Source organism: Chelonia mydas, chromosome 5, assembly GCF_015237465.2.
Source record: "Chelonia mydas isolate rCheMyd1 chromosome 5, rCheMyd1.pri.v2, whole genome shotgun sequence".
Lineage (NCBI taxonomy): Eukaryota > Metazoa > Chordata > Testudines > Cheloniidae > Chelonia > Chelonia mydas.
Window position 1 is genome coordinate 101,684,703 of NC_051245.2, and position 25,358 is coordinate 101,710,060.

Genomic DNA, 25,358 nt, shown 5'->3' on the forward strand with positions numbered 1-25,358 from the left:
GGTTATTTGTGGTTTTTTCTTATGTAGATCACACAGGAGGCAGGGGAATTTATGATAACCTTCCCATATGGATACCATGCAGGATTTAACCATGGTTTCAACTGCGCAGAATCAACAAACTTTGCCACAATCAGATGGATTGATTATGGAAAAGTAGCTAAATTGGTAAGTAATACTACAAAAATAATGCCTGAATTCAATGTCTCCTTTGGTTATTCCTTAATGATAAGCTTAGGAAAAAGAGAAGATGAAGAGGGAGAAGAACAATTAAGTCATCTTGTACATCATCCTGTCAGTGCAGTAATATTCCATATTGTGCATTTACTAGCATGTTATAACACTTGCAGTACATGTATTATTTGTTGTAGTGGATTTTATATATGACTTAATGTGTATATTGTATGTTAATAATCTTTATTTTTCAGGAGATATTTTTATGTAGGTTTATATGAGGCCATATAAATCGAGACTGATGTTTAGAAGGGGGAGACAGAATTTATTTCTGTTCTTCTAAAACCCTATGCATTTTAGTCATGGAGGCAGCTTGGAAATCCCCTTATTCAAGTCACATACAGTGATTCTGCTCCCTTATAGAATTTTATATGTATCTTGGAAAACATGCCACAGACTTGAGGGGTAATGTGCCTGTTCAAAAGAGGACAAAGATCAATAAGAGGACTGAACTAAATGAGCAAATTAAACTTTAATCTGTAATGTTTTTTTTAAATGTTGGCAATATTTTGTGATAAATTAAATATGCTCCCAGAGTGGGAATGTTTCATAATTTAGAATCACTAATATATTTTACAAAAAAGCAGTTTCGTGTCACTGTTTTAGTCTATGCAGCTATAGTGTTGTAGCTACATCAAGGATATTATAGAGTCAAGGTGGGAGAGGTAATATCTTTTATTGGACCAAGTTCTGTTTGTGTGAGAGAGACAAACTTTTGAGCTATGCAGTGTAGCTCAAAAGCCTCTCTCTGACCAACAGAAATTGGTCCAATAAAAGATATTGCCTCTCCCACCTTGTTTCTACTATTTTAGTCTGAAATTTTGCATATGTTGCATATATTTTACATTCTGTTCACATACAGCACTTGTGTAATATACTGAATCAAATGTGTGTATTTTGTTCAGCAAAAGGTCATTAATGTTGTACAGTATTTTATATGATCTCTCCACTATTAAAAAGTATAGATTATAAGAGCATTTTTTAGGAAGCTTTGATAACTATGTAATGTGGAGCCACTTTCCAGACTGAGATATTCTGTACTGACAACAGCAGCATCTACAAATTGTGTACGTGTTACATTAGCTAATGAGATGACAAGTGAATTCACTTCAAAAGCAAACATGGGAGGAGGCGGGGTTGCAACAATGTAATCCAGGAAGAGTACAGGGTTAAATACTTGGAATTGGAAGAAGACCTTGAGAATATTTTCTATTAGCAGAACTTCTTGATTTTAGGCACTATTGACTATAATTGTGAATGAGATTGATGAGTGGGTTTCAAGAGGTAAAAGGCCTGAAAATGATCCATTGTTTCATGTAGCCTATACATAGACATTTACTGTAATGAAAGTAATAAAAACATCAATAAGAATTTAAAATGTTCAGCTAGGTCTTCACTTTTAATGCAAAACTTACATTCATGGTGGTAATTAATAAGGCCCTGATTTTTAATACTGATTTTTAAGAATCTATATATTTAGTAGCTCAGTGGTTCAAAAGATAGTAAAATGAACCACCATGTAGAAGACTTGAGTTTAACATAACTCTGGGGGGGTCAAATTCAAATGTGGGGTAAGCTGAGCCTTTGAAAAGTTAGTGGAGTTTCTCTCTCTTAGTCCGGAATTTGGTTCTAATTTTTGGTTAGGAGGTCTTGGTTCATTCAGTCCATTTTGAGTATTCTTTGTCCATGGAAAAACAGTCATTGAAATACAGTGACTTCCATGCTATGTACTGAAGGTGTAATACCATGTTCATGTATTGTATAAGAAGGTAAAATGGCTTCAGGGTGTTTGTAATCAATTCAAAGTGTCTGAAATCTTCCAAATACTATTTGAATCAAGAGTAATAAGAATATCTGCTATAGAGAAATCTTAAGGATTGTAGCTGAGTGTGAATCCCAGTTCCTGTGACTAGAGGCCACAGTCATGAATTGCACTCTTCGTTTTACTATAGATAATAAAAAATGTCAGAATTAAAGCCTGGCTCGTTGAACATTTTGCTTCATTTTTTAATTAATCTGGAAAAAGACTTGGAAGCAGTATTAGCCAAATAAAACATATCTCAGGGTATTGCACACCTTTCAACAGCAGTTACATAATTATTCAAAGCTAATGGAAACAAAACAATTAAATAATTATTTATAATAATGACATTTGTTGGTATTTGTTCATGCCATACAAATAAGATACAAATACAAGTTGATGGAATGTTAAGGAAATGCATGTTACTGCTTTAATGTTCCAATATTAATTGTAAAACAAGATACATTAGGGAAATATCAAGTTACAATTTTACCTGTTATATCTGATATTTAAAGTCATCATATTTGAAACAAAGGCATGTGGGAAACAGGTGTAGAGGAGCACACCGTTTATTAAAGGGGATACTTTCTGTCCTAGTAAAGAGGAGAGGATAGAAGTTGATGAAGTACAGGTTGTAACTGAAGAGAAACAGCCAAATGAAAAAGAGTCCCATTCAATGAAGGGAGACAACTAAATATTGACAGATTTTCTAAGTGTTCATATACAAATGCTAGAAGACTAATACTAAGATGGGAGAAGTTGAGCTCCTGGTATTAAATGAGGATATTGATATAATAGGTATCATAGAAATTTGGTGGAATGATGATAATCAATGGGACACAGTAATATCACGGTACAAAATATATAGGAATGACAGAGTAGGGTGTGCTGGTGGGGGAGTGGCACTGTATGTGAAAAAAAGCATAGAGTAAAAATCTTAAATGAATCAAACTGTGCCATAAAGTCTCTATGAATAGAAATTACATGCTTGAACAATAAAACTATAGCAGCATGACGGTAATTGTGAAATGCTCAGGGATATTAGAGAGGCTACAAAAACAGAAAACCCAATAATAAAAAGGGAAGAGGGAAGGACCTCTCATAGATTGGTAACTGATTAAAAGATAGGAAGCAAAGGGTAGGAATACATTGTAAGTTTTTACAATGTAAAGAGGTAAATAGTGGGATCTCCTAAGGATCTGTACTGAAACCTGTGCTGTTGGATGTATTCATAAATGATCTTGAAAAAGAGGTATACAGTGAGGTAAAATTTACAGATGATACAAATTTACTCAAGATAGTTAAGTACAAAGCTGACTGCGAAGAGTTACAAAGGGATCTCACAAAACTGGACAACAAAATGGCAGATGAAATTCAGTGTTGATAAGTGCAAAGTAATACACATTGGGAAAAATAATTCCAACTATGTTTAAAAAATGGATGGGGTCTAAATTAGCTGTTATCACTCAAGAAAGGAATTTTGGAGTCGTCATGGATAGTTCTCAGAAAAGTTCTGCTCAATGTGCCGCTCCAGTCAAAAAAAAAAAAAAAAAGAAAAAAAAAAGCTAACCGAACCTTAGGAACCATTAGGAAAGGGATAGTTAATAAGAGAGAGAATATAATACCACTATATAAATCTCTGGTTTGCCCACACCTTGAATGCTGTGTGCAGTTCTGGTTGCCCCATCTCAAAAAAGACACATTAGAATTGGAAAAGGTACAGAGAAGGGCAACAAAAATGATTTTAGGAGTCTGGAACAGCTTCCGGAATGGATAGATTAAAAAGACTGGGACTATTCTTCTTAGAAAAGAGATGAGTGTACGTGGGGGTGGGGTGGGTATGATAGAAATCTATAAAATCATGACTGGTGTGGAGAAAGTGAATAGGGAAGTGTTATTTACCCCTTCACATAACACAAGAACCGAGATCATTCAATGAAATTAATAGGCGGCAGGTTTAAAACAAACATAAGAAAGTACTTATTTGCACAATGTACAGTCAACCTGGGGAACTCATTGCCATGTGTTGTGAAGACCAAAAGTATAAATGGTTTTAAAAAAGAATTAGATAAGTTCATAGTGGATAGGTTCATCAATGGCTATTAGCCAAGGTGCTTAGGGAAGCAACCCCCTGCTCCAGGTGTCTCTAAACCTCGGACTGCCAGAAGCTGGAACTAGATGACAGAGGATGGATCTCTTGATTTGTTGTCGTCTTTGCTTCATTCCCTCTGTAGCATCTGGCACTGTCCACTGTCAGAAGACCCTGTGTGGCCATTCTTATGTTCTTATATAAATAAAAATAGAGAAAACAGTACATGTTGTTAACTGTTTTTGCATTATATTTGTATAACAGTTTTAAAGCATGCATGAAATACCAGAGCTTTTGCAAACTGAAAAATACTGTTTCTTGGTCTTCTGTTAGGCAGGAAATGGAAAACAGGGGAAAATCTATAGTTGCTTGTACTGGAACTCCAGACAAATTTTCCAAAAATGTCAATTCATTTAAAAAGGATAAGAAATCCTCTCTGCTTCAGAAGGCTATTGTCATGTTAGTAGGTTATAACCACTATTATAATATTAGTATAGCATTTAATAAAACAAGCCACACAGTTCTATGTTGCAATTTATGGTTCTCCAGGCTGGCATGGCTCACTGATGTTGAAGTTTAATCTGTTGCTTCTTCTCTGTCTGTACATGATACGTGCATGATTTTTAATTGGGGAAAAAAGTTTTAGATCTAAATACAATTTTCAGACTACTGTTACATTTTTTGCTTTAATATGTATTATATTGGAGATGCCTTTCTGGTGTAAGTGAAATGCAGTAATCTAGGTCAGTAGAATGTATTGTTCGCCTGCAAGGTTTTTGTGTACTGAAGACTGATTATTTTCCCAAGAAGGCAGTTCTGAGTTACTTACAGCTATATTATTGTCTATGCCACTTCCCCTCTAAAAAACCCAAAATGAAACAGAAAAACCAGCAAATGAGCTACAGCCTTCCTCTCTTTTTTGTCTGAAGAATAGTTAGATATGTAATAGCATACAGTTTTTTTTATTGATGCTACAGTAAATACTAAAGTTAAAGAACAGTACTATTGTCCTAAAGAAAATGCCATGAGGTTGAGGGCCCAATGAAATAAATTGCCTACATAAATTGCAGTTTTAAATGGGTCATGCCTTTAAAGAGGGAGGCATGTTTTGAACACAGAACTAGAGGAGACAAACTCCTGAATTCCAGTTCTTGCTCTGAAACGGACTCATTCTGTGGCCTTGGGGAAATCCCTGAACTCACTGTCTCAGTTTCCCCATATGTACACCTACCTCCAACAACCCTGTTTTAGCTGGGGCTGTCTTTACTAAAGTCCTGGGGAATATGGTAGCTGCACCTCTTTCCCAAAGGCTGTAGTGCTGCATGAGGGCTGCATGTGAGAAGGCAGGAGGCCAGGTGGAGAGGCTGCACCCTTTGCTGTCTCAGGTACTTCTTTCTACTGTAGTCTCAGTGCAATGAACAGAGTGGTAATATCTGTGGAGACAGGCATGGGGTCTGGCACAGGTAAGAGAGACAAGTGGTTTGAGGGGCACAGTTGACACATGGTAGAGTGCACAGATTTGGACAGGGGACAGAGAAGATGGTTAAAGGGGATAAAGGAAAATAGATAGAGATAGAGAAAAGGGTGGAGCATTCCAAACCTCCCCCTGCCCTAGAAGAGAGAAGACAGAAACCACATTAACCTCTCCCCACTGATCCTCTGGGAGGAGAGAAAGATGCCAGAGTTGGAAGTGGGCCTGGCATCCATCTTGATGGTGCTTGGAGGAGTGTGAGGGGAGCAGGCTGTCTGTGAAATGGGTTTAAGTGTTCAGATACTATAGTGACAGGAGCTAGAGAAAACCCTAAGATTAGATAAAACTTACTGTATTTATCTCATGGCAGGTCACGTAGGTTAGTTAGTTATGTTTGTAATGTGCTGTGAAGATGAGAGGTGTACCATACATTTTAAGTATTACTAATAGTCATCCTATAGCTTCAGTTTCTGGAATTTAATTTATTTATACCAAAATTTAAAGGGTATGAAAGAAGGCAGATGGGACATTTCTTCTGACTAATGTCTTATTATTTACCTAATGGAGCTTACGTTTATCTGAGTAGGCTGGAACTCCTTGCTGTTCTGCAAACAACATTTTAAGCTATCATACTCCAGTGCATTTTGTTAATGTTGGTAAAACAGATGAACCAGTGTCAATTAGTTTGTATGTTTTGCTGGGATCTACTTTAATTTGTGCTGAGTAGGCAACTTGTGTGCTGAAGTAGGGGCAATGTTCAAGTGTTAAAGTTGCTGAATATAAATGTTTACACACCATTTTGATTAATTTTTTTGTATTCTACAAAATAAAATCCCTTCTGGAGTGATTGGATAAAAGATATTCACTTTAATCCAAGAATGAATTTGTGTGTCTCTCTTTAGCCAAGATTTAATGATATGTAGCTGTGCGGGGGAAACAATTCTAGGTAATCCATATGCAGTCAACTAACATTCAAACCTTTTGCAGTCTTCACCATCACATATTTTGGTTTTCCTTATTTATCACAGTTTAAAGATATTTGAATTTTTTTCTGACTCCTGCAAGTGAGGGATTGCTTTTCCCCAAAACAGTTATTAATTATAGGCAGCTATTTTCAGGACTGTTGTGGAAAACAATTACTTAAAACACCTTTTACCTATTTAAGTATTTATTCCATGCTCATCACTGTGGTATTTGAGAACCTTATCTATATAATTCATTCATGATTCTCTTGTGCGCCTGTCAGTGTTAGTTGCACTCACCTCTGGACATGTTAGCATTTTTATAACCCTTTCTGTGTATTAGTTTTTGAGCTGTCATGTTACTCATGTGACCTTGGGTATGAAAGGATAACTTGGAATTAAACAGAAAGAGCTCAGATGGCAAATTGAGTGACATCTTCTGGAATTACATACTGTAGTTTGACTTGTCTTGCAGTAAGGCTGATTCGGGAGTTTGTATGATGATCTGGCACTGATAGTATGTTACTGAAATATATTTATAAGAAGCTGTCTTGGCTTGTATTGATCCCATCATTTTTTCCGTATTACTTCCCCATTAAATAATGTATTGAAAAATGGACATTTTTATCAGAATTAATTGACTTTTAGAGTGAATTCCATGGTTGCCCTCATTAAAAAAAAATTTAGGTGGAGTCCTTTCATTTTCTTTGTGTGAATGTGCTTTAGGAAATTATGTAAAATTTACCCAGAAAAATGCATCATCCATTTAATTGTAATGGAAAGGTGATTAGGTGATATGCTAAAATCTGGAGAATCAGTCATGATTTCCACCTTCTCTCCAAATGAAAATACTCATGGAGAGGACCAGTAAATGCTACCTGTCATACTGAGGTGCTAGAGTTTAGAAGCAGACTGAAAAAAAGTTCAAAACAAGATTGTGTACTTTTATCCACTGATGTATTTTCTCTACATTGCTTTTCTCGTCACTGCTGTTTATTAGTGTTGTTAATTGAAAAACGAGCCCAGGAACAAAGAAACTCTTTCCCTTTCTTTTTCCTGTTTGCAGAGCCAGGGGGGTTGGCAGGTGAGCTAAGCTTGGAACTCTCTAGACCCTGCAGGGAGGACACTCTTAAGGAGAAAAGGTTCCGTGTAGCTCCTCCTTAACTCAACCACATGGGCTAAGATAGAAGAAAGGTTGCAGGACAGAGCCAGTCCCAGGATAAAAGGACTCTGGCCTTCTCCCTGGCAAGAGCAGAGAGAGGTGGAGAGTAAAAACCTTTGTCGTATTGCTTCTGAATACAGGTGATTTCATCAGACTTTCCTTCCTTCAGTTTGGACATTTTTTCTTCTCCGCTGTTTACTCCAATCTCCTCCTCCACTGTCCTTCCACTGCAACTTCATTCTCCATGGCCTCCATGCACCTCTTCATCTCTTCTCAACCCTTTCCTCTGTCATTCCATACCCTCAACTTCCCAAATCAATATCTCCACCACCAACCCCTCCCCCCCAAAGGTGGAGAAAACATGACATTTGCCAACCATTACCCATATCATGCTGCTTGGTGCATCCCTTTCCCTTACCCCTCCTCTATCTAGTCTATTTAAATTATATAGTCCTTGCGGCAGGATGATCTCTTCCTATTTTATAGCACAGTGGGAACCCAATTTGAGTGGGACCTTCAGTTGTCACTATAGTACAAAAAATAATAATAATAAATATGTGTAAAATGCAAGGGTTTGTCATGGTCCTTCCTTAGGGCCCAATCCTGCAAACAGTGAAGCCAATGGGACTACTCATGTGATTAGTGTGTTTGCAGGACTGAGTGCTTAAGTGTGAAATCCCATATAACGGTAATTTGAAACTGGGGCCGGTGCATGCCTGTGATGGAATGGATCAGAGCTATTGAAAAAGAGAAATATAGGGTCATTGGCTTCAGTGGAGATTCGTCGTCTTACATCTGGTCTCATTTTGGCTCTTAGTGATGGTGGCTTTTTTTTAAAGAGCATATCTGGAACATAAATTGTTTTTAAGAAAACAAAATACCTATTTTAAATTCCCAGCTGGAGATACTCATAGATCTTATCTTGGAAATTTCCTCTTCCTGAGAGCAAGGGCCTGCAGCCACCTTTGAAGCTTAGTTTACTGTTTAAAAATTATATTTGAACACAGCCAAAGTGCAAATGAATTAATTCCAAAATGGTGGATTTGAGCATTTCTGAACCAAACGTGGAAAATAAGTGTTTTGAGGGAAGAAAACACTTGGTAATAAATCAACATACAGTATTTATATAATAGTTATTATAGCCTGTGTATAAATGTGCTGTCAAACACTTATGACTTTAAAGAAAGAAAACAGCATACTTTGCCAGTACCTTTCTTCATTGCTTTTGCTATTGAAGTAGGTATTTTGAAAAAAAAAATTGTTCCTGTCACTTCCGAATGCTACCACCTCCTCCTCAATCAAGAAGCGAGAACCTAGTTTCTTTATTTATGATCTCAGTGTTTTGCTATGAAAATGATTGTGCTGGCACAAATTCAACATTCTGACTTTGCAGTGAGGTGCTGGAGTAGGCTGTAAAAGAGAAACACCTTAGCTGAATTAAATCTTTTTTAATCAGGAAAGGGGGAAGGAGAAGTGTAAAAATATGTAACAGATGACTATCCTGTGTGATTTTATTTTCAAGGTTGTCCCCAGCGTGAAAGTTGTCCTTTAAAATTTACTCCCATTTTTAATGCCTTCATATTGGCAGAAATGCTTCTTGTCACCTTATAGGAAGAACAGATGTAGCTAGATATCTAGCTTTTGTGATGTGTTATCCCATGGTAGTTATAGGTGTACTATGCTTTTTAAAAGTACAACTCTGTCTCTCTGTTAATGTGAACTTTCTCTTTTACGGTTGTTCTACAGTTCTCATTTGATCTTATAATAAATGCCATAATAGAAAAGGAGTACTTTTGGCACCTTAGAGACTAACAAATTTATTTGAGCATAAGCTTTTGTGATCTACAGCTCACTTCCTTGGATGCATTTGAAAGCTTATGCTCAAATAAATTTGTTAGTCTTGAGGGTGCCACAAGTACTCCTTTTCTTTTTGCGAATACAGACTAACACGGCTGCTACTCTGAAAAATGCCATAATATAATTGCATCACAACTCATCAGCATGGAAATGTAACTGTTGTCATTTGGGTGACGCTCACCCATTCTTCAACCTGAAACAAACCTGAAAGCATTTTTTTCAGTTTTGAAGAGACATTACAGGAGCATAGGAATGGTAATGTTTAGCGTAGACCCGTGGTTCTCAACCTGTGGTTCTCAGTATGCAGCTGCAGCCCATGTGACATCCTCACGGCCACACATATTCTGTGGATGTGGCCCACATAACCCATAGAGAGCTTCATATGTGGCCCGCAATGGTAAATAGGTTGAGAACCACGGTCATAGACAGTACTTCCACCAGTAGATGGTGTCATATCCTTATCTTAGTGGTAAGTTATCTTCCCTGTCATTATGTTGTTGATCTTACCTAGGGGATAACTGGAAGGTCAGTCCTGCCTTTGTGTTCTGGAGTTGGTTCTTGCAATAAATGTCTGTGGTTCTTTTAGTGAGTGTTACAAAATCCTGTGAGGGCACATCAGTGGGGTATCATGAGAGAACTTGCACTATTACTGCTGTGCTGTACCTCTTCAGTGGGAGAAAAGATAATGCCATTTTCCAGGGCTGTCAATTCCACACTTTTCAATCATTAAACCCTCTTTAAACAAGAATTGGAAGAACTTTACTAATGATATGAAAAGAAGATAAAGGGACATCGTCATGGTGGACAAACCCTAATTTCAACTTACATCAATCCACCTACCCAAAAATTCCCTGTTCCTTTAAAACATACTGTTGAAGAAAGTGTGCTTTACACTTAAAAGTTCGGTCGACATAGGCTTCAGCTACACTATGAGCTAGGGATGTGATTTACAGGTTGCATATACATACTTGCGCTAGTTCTCATCAAGCTAACATGAGTATACAAAGCAGTATGGCCATGGTAGCATGGGCAATGTCAGCATGCACAAACCTGCCTGAAATCAACGGGTATGTAATTGGCACAGCTAAACTGCCCATGCTACCGTGATTAAGTTCATATTTATACTTGTGCTAAAGAAGTGAAAACTAGCATGAGTACGTGTACATGAGCTGGGAATCTTGCCCCTTGCTCACGGTGTAGACATAGATATAGATAGCTACATTGGTCAGGGGTTTAAAAATCCACACCCTGACTGACATAGCTATGCTGGCCCAACCCCCATGTAGGTGTTGGTGTGTCAATGGGAGAATGCTTCCATCGATGTATCTAACTTTGTTCCAGAAGGTGGTGTTCCTACAATCATGGAAAAACCCCTTTCGTTGCTGTAGGCTGCATCTGCACTACGGGGTTATGCCGACCTAGCTGCGTCAACAGAGGTATGCCAGACTAGTCCCCGGAGAGTAGACACAGCCTGACTCTGACATAGTTTTGTGTAAACTTCATATCACTTTTCTTTGTTTTAAAGTAACATGAGGAAAAATGTTAAGGTTGCTATAGTTCATCTTTATATTTAGTGTCTTTTGAGTATGTGTTGAAAGGGTCAGTGTAGGGGTCTTTTGTATTTTTTTTTAACTGACTGTAGCACATCAAAGAAAAACTCTGCAAACCTTTTCTACTGGAGTCACAGGCTCCTTAAATACTATTCCTTCATTTCCTGAAATTAAGTTCATCATTACTCATGCATATTCTGCAGCAGTAGCTGTTTAGAGACCTGCTTTCTGTGGATAGGTTGGATCAAAGGGCTGGCCTGCAGGTTGTATTTCATTTTTTCCCTTTGGTGGGATGAAGTGCAGTTGTTTTGATGTTAGGTTTGATGGATTTGTTTGCCACTGCATTCATTAGCTTCACATCAAAAAACTGACAGGCTGTTAAATGAAACTTTGGCTTAGATTTTCAGCTTGACTGTTTGGAGACATTTGTGAAGATATTTTTGTTTTTGTGTTGCAGCAGCCTCAAGCACTTATGAGTGTCTCAAAGGGAAGAAAAGTTATTTACTGTACTGCTTTCATTGAGTAAAAAAAATCATTGTCTTGAGGACAGTCATATCTAGCATACGCTATCCAAAATATTATATGATTATGTTATATAAATTGAGAGACGTATATGTGTGGATAAATATATCCATACATTTGTAAGAGAGGAAAGAAAGAATGTAGTCACTACCACACAATAGGCATTTTTCCAGCCCTAACATTATTATTAGTTTTTATCCTGTGACATTAAGGCAAAAGATGCAATGGTTCAGTGTAGTTTTTAAAAAAAAAAAAAAAAAGTACTTTACATACAGATCACCCAAACTGATGCAGTTCTAATATTTGACGGTCAATATTCTCTACTGAAGCAGGTTCATGAATGATTAATCTGTCATCTACTTTTTATAGTTTGAATAGTTAGACATCTGAGCTAGGTAACTTTTCTTTCTTGTTTAGTTTTTGTTTTTGTTTTTTTTTTTTTGGTTTGGTGCTGGATCTTGGTACATCTAATACTCATAACAGTGGTGTCAGGGATAATTTAGGATTTATGCAATTTAAGATGTCCACTTTTCCAAAAATCAGAGCTAGGCTCTGTATGACTCGGTGACTTGGTTTCTGTGGAACATGATGAAGATTCAGGAGCCACTGACATGGGGAAGGCTCTAGGGAGCCCCCATGCATTCCTCTATGGCAGTATTTAGGTATTTTGCCTTAGAATGAATAATGTTTCCACGAATATATGGTTAGCTGGCACTAATGTTGCATTGCTGGCACAGAGCAAAAAAATATACATAGTATTTAACCCTACTATGGGGGCAACTGTGTTTTAGTGAAACTAGCATGCCACCTTATGCTAACTTGATATTGTGCTTGCTCATAAGTGCCTGCAGCTAAAACATCATATGTGTGCATCAGCTGTGTGTCATAGGACAGCTAAGTGCAGAATTTCAAGCAGGAAACATTGAAATTAATGGCTTACATTGGTTGCCTAACAGTTACGCAGGAAGTGCTGTTGCTGTATCTTCTTAATTCAGGATTAGCATTGAAAAGTACCTTCACTTTTTCTGCTATCTAAAGCAAGTTGAGCAGGGATGGAGATATTGTAGTAAGGTCTCCAGTCCCCTTTCTCTCTCCATGTGACAGCTAAGCAGTACTTTGGGATAGCTGACTTCCTGATGGACAGTGTGAAATGGTGGGAAGGTTCCTTTCATGGGGTTCCTTTCACAGGTAACACATTAAACATTTCTTTGTCATTTCTACATCAGAACAGTGCTGGTCCGTACAAAACAATTATGTAATATAACCTCCTCTCCACTCTCCCACAATTTGAATAAAAATATGGGTAGCTTAGGTTTGAAAAAAATTGAGAAAGTAAGTATGAGTGAGTGAAAAGTATTATGCCTGCCTAGTTTAAGGAAACACCATGTGGACTCATCCATAGTTGTGGATATCTACATACTGAAATAAACGCACCTGTTTTTATTGTAAGAACTGATCCTAGAAATAAAAATGTGACTCTGTACATAGGGAACAGTCAAATAAATGTTTTTACACCATATATTCAAATAAATACCCTATATATAAAAGTAAAGAAAGGTGGGAAAGTGAAAAGAGCTAGCATTGCTGGATTGCTCATCTAATTGTACATAATTTAGCCTGATTTTATGCATGAACATGGGAATGCACATGTATATGATAAGTGAAAGTGATATTTCTATGATACACTGGTGAGTGATTAATTTATCATGCACCTTTGACCACCTCCACTGCTGTCTGCTTTCTAATCCACCTTCCCTTTTTCATCCTCACCACAAACTTGGATTTCCTTCCAAAATTTGCACCTGTCCAAGGCCCATGATGGGTAAGACTGGAGATTTTCTCTATATACAAATATCATGACTTTAAAGTCTGTTACCTTGTCACCCTGCAGGGCTAGAAACAGGAGTGTTATACCACTGAAAAGTGGAGACGGCCAATTTCCCAATGGGACACACTTCACTCACTTCTAGCTCTGGAATGGCTTGGTATATTGGACTTGAAAATTATTATAGTTTTAGGTACAAAAAAGCTATTTTAGGTCATTTATATGTGATTTTATGGCTCCCTCTGGTTCCTGTATAGTTTAGCTCATGATAACTAAGGCACTTGTCTTTATAAATCGAGGGATTTAAAGAAAATAGTCTCCATAATTTTTTTTAAAACACCATAGATTTCCAAAATAGATTTTCTCTAACATATGTGGTATATACAGCATACATGACGGAATGGTGTGATATAAATGTTTTATCTGCACTCGTTTGGGATGATCTGTCTTGCTTGTCACTGCCATTCGTGGTTTAATTCCTTAAAGAGGCTTATGAAGGGAAACATTAACATATGCCTTTATAAAATACAGAATTTTTTTGTGTGTAAATCTGAATAAGAAATAATGAGATAGTATACTCTTGAAAGTGGATTTTACATTTTGGAGTACATTCACGGAAGTATGAATGAGCAGAAGTGATAGAATCTGGGTTTTGTTGTTGTTTTTTTTTAGTTGGTGTAAAATACTGTGGAAGTTTCATTTATCGATGTAACAAATGCACTGAGGTGACAGATTTTGTGCAAAACTAACAGACTTTCAGGAGCTATTGTTTTATGGCAGTACTAAGCAAAGAATAGAGTTTTTTTCTTACAATAAGTCAATAGTTTGCAATAAACTTGTCTTTTCAGAATACCATTTGTATGAAATGTTGGGAAAAATCAATGTAATTTTTCTCTACTTCCACTCCTACAGCATGTAAATTGTAGTTATCCTTGACTTCGTTGAGAGAAACTATTTTGAATGATTGGTCTTTTCTCCATACATTAATGTCACAGCTGTAAAGAGATATTCTTCATAGCCTACTATTTTTCAAAGAAATAGAATTAGAGCTCCAAAAATTCTTCTTTGATAAATTTATTTGAACTCAGCAAAAAAGGTATGACAGTGCAATTAGAGTGTATATCTACATCCATTTGCTTTGGAGTGAAAGTTGTTTTAATACCTATTTACTACATTCTCCTATCTTAAGGGTTGCAGAAATTTCCATCCCTGTTAGAGTTACTCCATGTTAATCACTTCTATTATGTGGTCATCTGTTCTAAAGGACAAAAATGGAGTTTGCAATCTTAATGTTCTTCTAACTTTTTTTGGTTCTGATTTCCTAATTATATTAAAAAAAAAAATCCCCAAAACAAACCAAAAAACCTGACCCCCACCCCCCGAAAAACTAGAAATTCCCATCATGTGGAACCATGTTGACCAAACCCTCAACTTCAGTCATCGGCAGAGTTCAGATCTTTAGATTCATAGTATAGACATCTGTCACTTGAGCTAACTCAGTAATTGGTAGTAGGAGTAGGCTGCTTTTCTTATTTTTTTCAGAGTAACAGCCGTGTTAGTCTGTATTCGCAAAAAGAAAAGGAGTACTTGTGGCACCTTAGAGACTAACCAATTTATTTGAGCATAAGCTTTCGTGAGCCACAGCTCACTTCATCGGATGCATACTGTGGAAAGTGTAGAAGATCTTTTTATACACACAAAGCATGAAAAAATACCTCCCCCCCACCCCACTCTCCTGCTGGTAATAGCTTATCTAAAGTGACCACTCTCCTTACAATGTGTATGATAATCAAGGTGGGCCATTTCGAGCACAAATCCAGAGTTTAACAAGAATGTCTGGGGGGGGGTAGGAAAAAAGAAGGGGAAATAGCAAAAAGAAAAGGAGTACTTGTGGCACCTTAGAGACTAACCAATTTATTTGAGCATGAGCTTTCGTGAGCTACAGCTCACTTCATCAGATGCATACTGTGGAAAGTGTAGAAGATCTTTTTATACACACAAAGTATGAAAAAATACCTCCCCCCACCCCACTCTCTTGCTGGTAATAGCTTAGTTGTAGATCCTTAGTTGTAGATCCTTAATAATGCAGCAATTATTAATAACGCATTATTAAGGATCTACAACCTATCCTAAAGGATGACCCAACACTCTCACAAATCTTGGGAGACAGGCCAGTCCTTGCCTACAGACAGCCCCCCAACCTGAAGTAAATACTCACCAGCAACCACATACCACACAACAGAACCACTAACCCAGGAACCTATCCTTGCAACAAAGCCCGTTGCCAACTGTGCCCACATATCTATTCAGGGGACACCATCACAGGGCCTAATAACATCAGCCACACTATCAGAGGCTCGTTCACCTGCACATCCACCAATGTGATATATGCCATCATGTGCCAGCAATGCCCCTCTGCCATGTACATTGGTCAAACTGGACAGTCTCTATGTAAAAGAATAAATGGACACAAATCAGATGTCAAGAATTATAACATTCATAAACCAGTCGGAGAACACTTCAATCTCTCTGGTCACGCGATTACAGACATGAAAGTTGCGATATTACAACAAAAAAACTTCAAATCCAGACTCCAGCGAGAGACTGCTGAATTGGAATTCATTTGCAAATTGGATACAATTAACTTAGGCTTGAATAGAGACTGGGAGTGGCTAAGTCATTATGCAAGATAACCTATTTCCCCTTGTTTTTTCCTACCCCCCCCCCCCAGACGTTCTTGTTAAACTCTGGATTTGTGCTGGAAATGGCCCACCTTGATTATCATACACATTGTAAGGAGAGTGGTCACTTTAGATAAGCTATTACCAGCAGGAGAGTGGGGTGGGGGGAGGTATTTTTTCATGCTTTGTGTGTATAAAAAATCTTCTACACTTTCCACAGTATGCATCCGATGAAGTGAGCTGTGGCTCATGAAAGCTTATGCTCAAATAAATTGGTTAGTCTCTAAGGTGCCACAAGTACTCCTTTTCTTTTTTCTTATTTTTGTTCACTAGACACACTAGAGGAAAATGAGACACACACTTTGCCATGGGCTCACCAGGAATTTTCTGACAGCAGAGGAATGTTAGAGACTCCGTGTTAGAGGACTCCATGTCCATGGGGACTGTTATGCCTCTGTGCCTCCTGAAGACCTCAATTGCTCTTTGTGCCTATCCTCTCCAAACCTACCTCCTGTCTCTATCACTCTCTCCTCCCATTCACTCTCCTTCTCTACTGAAATCCTCTGCAACCATCCAATCACTGCCCCCATCCCTCTCTGCTCTTGTCCAACCTCCCACAGCCCAGGTTTTGCCCCCTCCCATTTTGCTTCTTTCCACCATCTTCAGCTTTGGCTACAGGTGCCCTCCTCTTCTGTTCCTCCCAACCTCCGAGGAACTCAAGTCCATGTTCCCCCGAATTTCCCATCTCTCTGCACACTATCTAGACTGCTGCTTCCTTCTCTTTCTTGCTGTCTGTGGACCAGCTGGGGGAGCACTGAAAGCACAGATGAGAGAGTCTCCGTGCTCTCAGTTCATGGGACTGATGCCACGGCACCCTTTCCTGCCTGGAAGAGTAATTGTAAGGAACGTTCTGCTCACCCCTACAGCCCTGGGCTGGAGCATGCCCAGTTCGGACAGCATCTGTGGAGAAGTTAGCTGTCAAACTCTAACAAATCTCTACTGAGCATGAACAAACAGATTTTTTTGAGGCTAATAAATTGGCAAAGCAAAATGCACCCAAGGTGAATCTCTGCCAAATACCAAGCCATTGCTCTAGAGCATGGAGGCTTTAGAGCTTCTCAACCAAATGCTGTAAAAAAATTTTTTAACATGAGCAAAACAAAGTATTTTCACCTGCTCTTGTTCTACAAAACAGGTGAGTTCTTTTAGCTGAAACTTTCACTCCCCACAAAAAACAAACAGACAAAAAAACCTCCAAAACTTCAGCATCAGGCAGACACCTGCCATGAGAAGTTTCAGCTGGAAGAGCTAAAGTTTGGCAAAGTTATAAGGAACTGAAATCAGGATCTTATAGTGGAAAGTGTCAGGCAACCTTAACTGTAAGGTGTGCTCCCGCTCTGCCTATAAAAAAAAAATCACTAATTTATTCAAAAAATCTCTTCTCATTTTTGTATGATCAGGATTTTTGAATAGTCTTTAGTCCTCATTGCATTACAAATCCCCTCACACCCTTAAAATAAACACAAGCCTTCTGGTCTATTGGGAGAAATGGGGTTCTGTTTTTTTATCTGATAATGTTAATGTACAATGAATACTTTAGTCCAGATGATTGAATTGCTTCTCATTTATACTACTGTGAATCTGAACTAACTAAATCCTTTGGAGTCACTGGAGTTGTACCAACGTAAAACTGGTGTATCTGAAAGAAGCTTCAGGTGCAAGATTAAGTTCCAGTTTCCATTTTATCTCTTCTTTCTACTTTATAGTTCATAATTCTTCAAATTATAGCAAATTTTTCCATGCTTGAAATAACAGAGAAGCAAATTGTTTGGGGTTGAAGGGCAAAGGGGTTTGAACAAGAATCATAAAGCCCTTTTAATTTTTTTTAACCATGGAAAAAATTCCCTTATTCATAACTACAAGCATCAAACTTTAAGCTTGACTTGTTTTATAGCATAGTCAATTTGGAATGATATAAATCTGAAAAAACAAAAAAATTAGCATGCTATTGAAAGGTGGCACATTTGTGTACATGAGTTAGAATGTGTTTTATTCCTTTACCTCAAAGAGTTCAGAATTCTGGTCACGCAGTTATGATTGAGCAAAGCACTTAAGGATGTATAACTTTAAGCATGTGAGTAAGCCCATTTACTTCACTCAGATAAAGACTAACAACAAAAGTCCTAACCCACATGAATGAATGTGGGTTCTTAAAACTTGATGGGTTTTTCTCCTCAAAAATTATATCCTTTGTTGTTTTTGAATCATTGATTTTGATTGGAATACTTAGGTGCTTAAAGTTACACACATGCTTAAGTGCTTTTCTCGACTGGAAATTTAATGCTACCTTTTTCTATGGTCTCCTGATATCAGATATCTCTGTTTCATTTCCTTTTCCTTTTTTTTTCTCTAAGGGGAGATGTCTTTTCCATTAAAATTATTTTCATTACCAATATGTAAGCAACAGAAATGATCAGAAATAGTATGTCAAGGGAAGTGTTAAAAGGTAGTTTCAGTATCACTAAAAAATAACTCAGATGGCAAACAGAATTTTAATGTTAAGAAAGTGATTTATAAAAATAGGAGAATTCAGTCATTTTTCTTAGGGGAAACACTTGGCTGAAATTACAAAACAATTTTCAATTAGCAGTAGACTGAGTAAAGTTAGAGAGGACTCAAAAGAAAGGCAGTGTACAAATGTATCTACTGTGTAAAACTGAGTAGTGCTAATCACATTTTTCACCCTGATGTATTAATGAAGGACAGCTGAACTTTGCTTTCGCTCTGTGTTAGTGGAGAAAATAGTGTTTACATCAAAGTTTTTTTTTAGTTCTTCAGTACATCCTGCATGGTCAGAAATTGCCATGAAATGACAGGAAAAGTCAAAGTAGAAAATAATGTGGAAAATCATTTGTTTGTATTGCTGTAAAAAGCAGAATATTTTGCTTCAAAATTTCCAGTATTTCTTGAAAATAAAAGGTAGTAGAAAAGGAAAAACTGTTGGTGCTTTGGAAACATTTACTTTTTTTTGCCAAAAAAAAGTATGTGTTGCTTGGAGTGCATTTGTGAAAGTTTATGGTTTATTCCTTTAGGAATTTCACCAGTTTTGCTGCAGAAATGGTGAAACTTCAGTCTTGACCAAATTAAAAGATCTCCGTTTTTTCTTTGTGAGAATCGATAGTTTGCATAATTCGAGGTCCAGAAACAAGAGCATTTCATATGGTGCAAAATAGCCAACCTATTAAATGCTAAGAGACAATATTCAGATGATCATTTTATGTTAGGAACAATTTAATGATCACTCCGGCCTGCCCTAGAAGATTATCTTGTTGATAATGTCTTCATAAAGTCGGTCTCACTTCTACTTATGGATGTTATAAATGTTCTTGTTTTGGAATCTGAGGACCAACATTTGGATTCTCTTTAAATCTCTTGATTTAAATGAAGCATTTAAATCAAGATTGGACGTCTTTCCAAAAGACGTACTTCAGCTAGAAGTTACAGGCTTGATACAGGACTTACTGGGTGAAACTTTTTGGATTTGTTTATGCAGGAGGTCAGGCTAGATGATCATTGTGGTCCTTTCTCACCTAAAAATCATGAAATGTATTTCCTGCTTTGTTTAATCTGATAGTGAGACTGGAACTGGATAGCCAGTAACTCCTTAGTTTGCATTACTTATCAACAGTTGGTGCTATGCAATTCCTCATGCAGAACATCTGATAGGCAACCAATCAACAGGGATGCCAGAGCATGAGGCGCAGCTTGACTGACCTGTGATTGGCTAAGAATAATCCTCAATAATACAAAGCCTTGCTGAATGTGCTGCTAAGGAAGCAACCAGGTAATTTTTTTGGTCCATTTAGAATAGTTAAACCTGTACTAATTTATGCCAAAAGCTGGAACTTCCACATTAGGGAATTATGATAATAGGTACTGTTCCCTTTCTGTTTTGCCCTGCATAAAGCCAGAAATGCTGAGACTGACCTCAGAGAGTGAGTGAGAGAGAGAGAGAGAGAGCAGTGATTCACCAAGCTGATACGGTTCAAGATAGCAGATCTTCTAGGAGAGTGATACTTAGACTGAGGCTTGGGAGCTGCAAGTGGCTCTTGAATGTGTTTTGTGCAGCTCTTTGCAGCACATGATATTAAAACACTGTGTGTTTTAATTATTAACCGGTCTGTGTTATGAACCAATCGGAATGCTTTCACTATGCTGTTAACCAATTTTAGCTGATAAAATAATACTTGATCAGTCATCTTGCAGTGAGAATAATATATATAAAATAATAAATAAAATGATGAATTCACGCTACTCTTTTGGGTAATGTTGATTGCTAATTTGGTTCCTGAACCACTGTGGTCTGAGTATCACTCTTATAGGACCGCTGGTTTGTAGTGCCCCTCTCCCATTGAGAGAGCACCGAAGAATATATGAGAGTGAGGAGGTAATGTTGACCAGAAACTTTAAATATCCATGAATTGGGGATGAAGGGTGTGTGTGTGTGTGTTACAGAAGGCCAAATCAAATGCAGATAGTTACTCTCAGCGCAAAGTATCTCTTTCCGTGAAGTCTCTCAGAGCCCACCAAGGAGTCTGAACAGGGGATAGGAGGGCAAAGAGCACCTATTTGCATATCGGCTGTCCTATTGAAAATGGGTTCCAGACAACTGTCTTCGATTAGTAGTGTAGCTCATACTGGCTAGCAAAGAGTCTCAGACATTCAGGGTAGCTGATTTCAGTCAAAAGGACATACTTTTATAGAGTATATACAAAAATTAGGTACATGGGCCATTCAATGAGCTAAACTCCATTTCCTAAAAATCTCACAAATCCAAAGAAAATATTTTTAACCTAAAAGTATTCCTCAAGCATCGGAGACTTTAGTGTAAAATTTATTCTCTACGTGTACCCTCATTTAAACTTAAAAAATATCAGTAATGAACAGAACTTCTTAATTTTGAACCTAGAATTATGTGGAAGAATATATAAAGAGCAGTCTGTGTTGTACAGTTTGAGTAATTCTGATAAAATGGAGTGGAATGTGTGACTAAAGTTCTGTGGAATTGACAGTTGTGAATATGCATCATTGTAATCAGGAATTCCTGATGTGCCTCCTTTTAAGTATAAACCACTGTAAAACATACTAGTATTTTCAAAGGAGGCGAAATAGAAATATATTGAAATTATTTTCTGGAATATAATATAACAAGAAGAATCCTGATATAAGTCTGACAGATTTTCCCGTACCTTCGGGCCTTTGTTCCTAGGGTCCATTTCTAACATTCGTCTTTATGTCTAAAGCATTAACTAGTTTCAAATGGTTGAGGAATGATTTTGAAATCAATCACTTGGAATGCCTGGTCCCTCGCTGAGGATATATGTAGCCTTCTTCTCACTCAGTTACAGTATTAATACTGAAGAAAGAGGTGTATGATTATATGAAGACTTGCAAGCAATTTTTAAAGATCCGTTCCTTAGGAGAATTAAAGTCGATGTCTTTTCTGAGTTCTGAAAAAATAAGTCACTCGAGCATCCAGTAATTCTGAAATAGAAGTCATGCTCAAGTACAGTTCAGTGCCTGAATAGAATATATCCTTGCCTTTCCAGTGTGAAGTAAGGTATTTTAAGTTTCTAATGCATTAGAGATACCAAATCCTCAAATTTGGTCTCTGTCTAAGGTTGTTCCTCTGCACATGATGAGGTCTCAGGTACTGAGAATCCTCATCGGATAGGTTATAATACATTCGTACTTAGAATGTTAAGAAAAGAAAAAGGAACTGGTATGTATGCCTGGCAACGTGTACATTCTGCTCCAGTTGACTTAGAGAATGAGATATGTCATGTTGTTGAAATCAGATGAACTGCTCAAGAAGAGAAAATTGCAAGGAAAATCGTGAAAGGAGGCTAGAGAATAATAAAAGCAAGGTAGATAGAAGAGGTGGGGCAAGGGGTAGGGCAATAAAATAAAGTGGAGGAGAAAGATACAAACTGGAGTAGTTCCCATACGTAGAAGAGTCAGTCCTCTTTCTGTGGATATGTGGAGACCTCATACTATAGCAGCCTCACTTGATTTTCGCCGTTCATCATTCGACATCATTTAAGCCTGGGGTTCTAAGAAGAGTTTCTGTTCAGATACCTTCATAGAATTCAGGTTTGTTGTTTAGTCTGAAACACAGGTTGCTCAAAGGGAGCTATCACATCTCAGCCTCACAACTATTTTAAAATAGTGGTTTGGGCTGATATTTTCCCACCATCTTTCAGTTAAACATGTAGCACTGATGGTAGCTACTTTTAGGCATTTATAGACTGCTTGTTTAGTCATGCTCACATAAATGATGAGGAAGGAGCAGCCCCGGGGGATTTCAGGTCTTGTGTTTCAATATGGACCACGTACAAACCCTGAAAAGACCCCTCTCTCCCTCCTCTCTTCCCCTTCTCCCCTGGATACAGACTAGAGATGCAGTGAGCTGCTCAGCAAAGATTTGAACCTGGCCAACAAACATCTGTTAATGAGAAGTGAAGGTTTATTTGATCTACTTACCCATTCTGCTTGTTTCTGTCATGCCTTGCTTATTCAGGTTGAGTTTATATGATTATTTCACCTGGATTCAGCGGTGACAGATACCTGATGTCATTGACAAATGCTCGGGTTGCTTTCTCAAACCATGTGAAAGAAAACAATAGCATGGAAACCAACAGAGAAATTTGACCTTTTCTGACATACTGTTGTGAAGTGGGGCTAAAATTTTTTTCATGGGCATGAATCTGCAGCTGAGATGGGGAAGCGGAAGGAGAATTTTTTTTTTTTTCAAATCACTGCAATTTTAAACTCTTTGGGTTCAGAATGGATTTAAAAATTGGGTCTGGAATTACAAGATAATGAGATACTGCTCTAAGATGTGATGCAATTTAAAATATTCCATGAACTTTATTGGACACGTGCCCAAATGAAGAATTGGGCTTGAGTCAACAACTGATACTGGAGGCATTCAGAAGATATGCAGGACAACAGGCTTGTGTTTTGGGAGTGACAAACTATAAAACATTTGGGCAAAAGTCTTCACAGATGCTGTGATTAAACAAAACTTAGGATACACCTGCAAGCCAAAAAAAAAAAAAAAAGGTTTTTGCTAGGAAACCATTTACAGGCAGTTTTAGAAATAATGTGGATTCAAATGGGTTTAAAAAATATTTGCAAACAAATCATGTCACATCTAAACTGGGGGCAAAACTACTAGTTGAAACAATTTTTTAAAAAATGGTTTCCGAGCATGTTCTTCTTTTCTGTAGATGACTTGTTCAAGGAGACTCGCCTGCATTAGGGTGACCACCTGTCCCTAATTGGGTGGGACAGGCCCGAAATGTACATTTCAAGTTCCAGTCCCTTAGCTCTCCCTCGCCACAAGGCCCTGCCCCCAGCTCCTCCTCCCCTCTGAGGCCCTGCCCCTGGCCAGGCCACTAGCTGGAGCCGGGCAGTAGTAAAAGCTGCCCAGGGAGCCAGGGATGCTGGGGGGAGCCTAGATCCTCCACTTGCCCTGGGTGGTGCACCCCAGGGGTCAGGGAAACAGGCTGGGGGCTGCACTAGGGCACCTTGGCCCCCTGCCCAAGGCAGGTAAGGGGTCTGGGGTTCCCCACAGTGGCCCAGGCTCCCTGGGCAGCACTTATTGATGCCTGGCTCTGGCTTCTGGCCTGGTCAGGGGACAGGGCCTCTGGAGGGAGAGATCATGGAGGGGGGCCGTGCTCCTGCATGTGTCCGGTTTTTGCATTTGAAAAGGTGGTCACCCTAAGCTGCAGGTATGTTACAAGATGTGTCTAAAATGTGGAGTTCCATGGGATAGCAATTGAAGGGAGATCCTTTTTGGATATCTTCTCATTACCAAAGGACAAGAACAGTTCAGCTATGAAGGACTTTATTACACGAACAGTAATGACAGCATGAGGTGAAAGATATGGATAGAGGACTTTGGAAAAATATTAGTTAATTTTTGAAAATATACAGGGAGCATTTTTAAGATTTGTAGAGGAAAAAGTAGCTTCCCATATAAGAATCCTTAATAAACAATAATACTAAGTGCAAATATGTGTTGGGGTTGGGAGTGAGATGTCATCAGTAGGTAGCGCAGGGAGAAAATAAGTCAAAGGTAAAGAAACAACGTATAATGTTTGTAGGGCATTAAGGGGAGGAGTATTTTTTGTTAGCTTGGAGTAATTTTTCTTATGAATTGGGTGAAATTCTGTTCTGTTACAGTGGTGTCAAATTTATTCCAATGTGGTCTTTGTGTGCGCCTCCTAATCTTCAGTGGAAGCAGGTTGTGGCCTTCTATTTCCAATATATATTCTTGAAATTTTATTTTAGCTATGTTTATTATATCTTGTAGACAAAGACAAAAACATTAAATATAGCTTAAAACGGTGTGTGTGTGTGTGTGTGTGGGTGTCATAGCTGAGAAACTGTTACTGGAAGAGGAAAGGCAAATATTGTCTTTTTATTGGGTTTTTATTTTGTACTGATACTCACTGTAGAAACCAGGACTCTCAATTTTGCAGCTGGGAATGAGGAATAGTACAGAAGCAGAATGTGATTTCTTAGACTTATAACTTTTAAAATCTGCTGGCAGCACTTTGGTGGAGAGTTGGAGAGGAAATATTTTGAGGTATTATTGAAGCTGAAGTAAGCGTATTTTAAATAATAGCAAATACTTTAAAGTTTTCCATTAGGCTTGGAAGGAGAGAGAGAAGGAACTCAATTGCCAGGTGTGTTACTCTAACCCTGTGGTTCTCAAACTTCGTTGCACCACAACCCCCTTCTGACCACAAAAATTACTACATGACCCCAGGAGAGGGACTGAAATCTGAACCCATCCAAGCTCTGCTGCCCTGGGTGGGGTGGGGGACAAAACCGAAGCCCCGCCACCCCATGCTCAGGGGCCAAAGCCAAAACCCAAGGGCTTCAGCTCTGGGTGGTGGGGTCAGGCTTCAGCTTCAGCCCTGGGCACCAGCAAGTCTAACGCGAGCCCTGGTCACCCCATTAAGATGGGGTCGTGACCCACAGTTTGAGAACCGCTGGTCTAACCTCTCCTGTTTTTAGTGAAGATCTAAATTTGGCATGATCAAATGGTAGGTAATTGCAATCAAGTAAATAAATAGCTATACATTTATGTTTTATTGCTAATAACAATTATCAATCACATAGGGCCGTAGCTTG

At 38.2% G+C, this 25,358-nt stretch overlaps 1 protein-coding gene across 26 annotated transcripts in view; it reads left to right on the forward strand.

The window, feature by feature from the left end:
* KDM4C (lysine demethylase 4C) overlaps nucleotides 1-25,358 on the forward strand; it is a 446,017-nt gene that overhangs the window by 114,047 nt on the left and 306,612 nt on the right. For 25 of the 26 annotated variants that reach the window (XR_006291311.1, XR_006291312.1, XM_043547717.1 and 22 more), the window contains one exon: nucleotides 28-165. Coding sequence is in view for 24 of the 26 variants with exons in the window: in XM_043547717.1 (XP_043403652.1) it covers nucleotides 28-165 (138 nt within the window). In the remaining 2 variants the exon portion in view is untranslated. Of the gene's footprint in view, nucleotides 1-27; nucleotides 166-425; nucleotides 2,212-25,358 lie in introns of those variants that run through there. The other variant, XM_043547721.1, reaches the window with a different exon arrangement.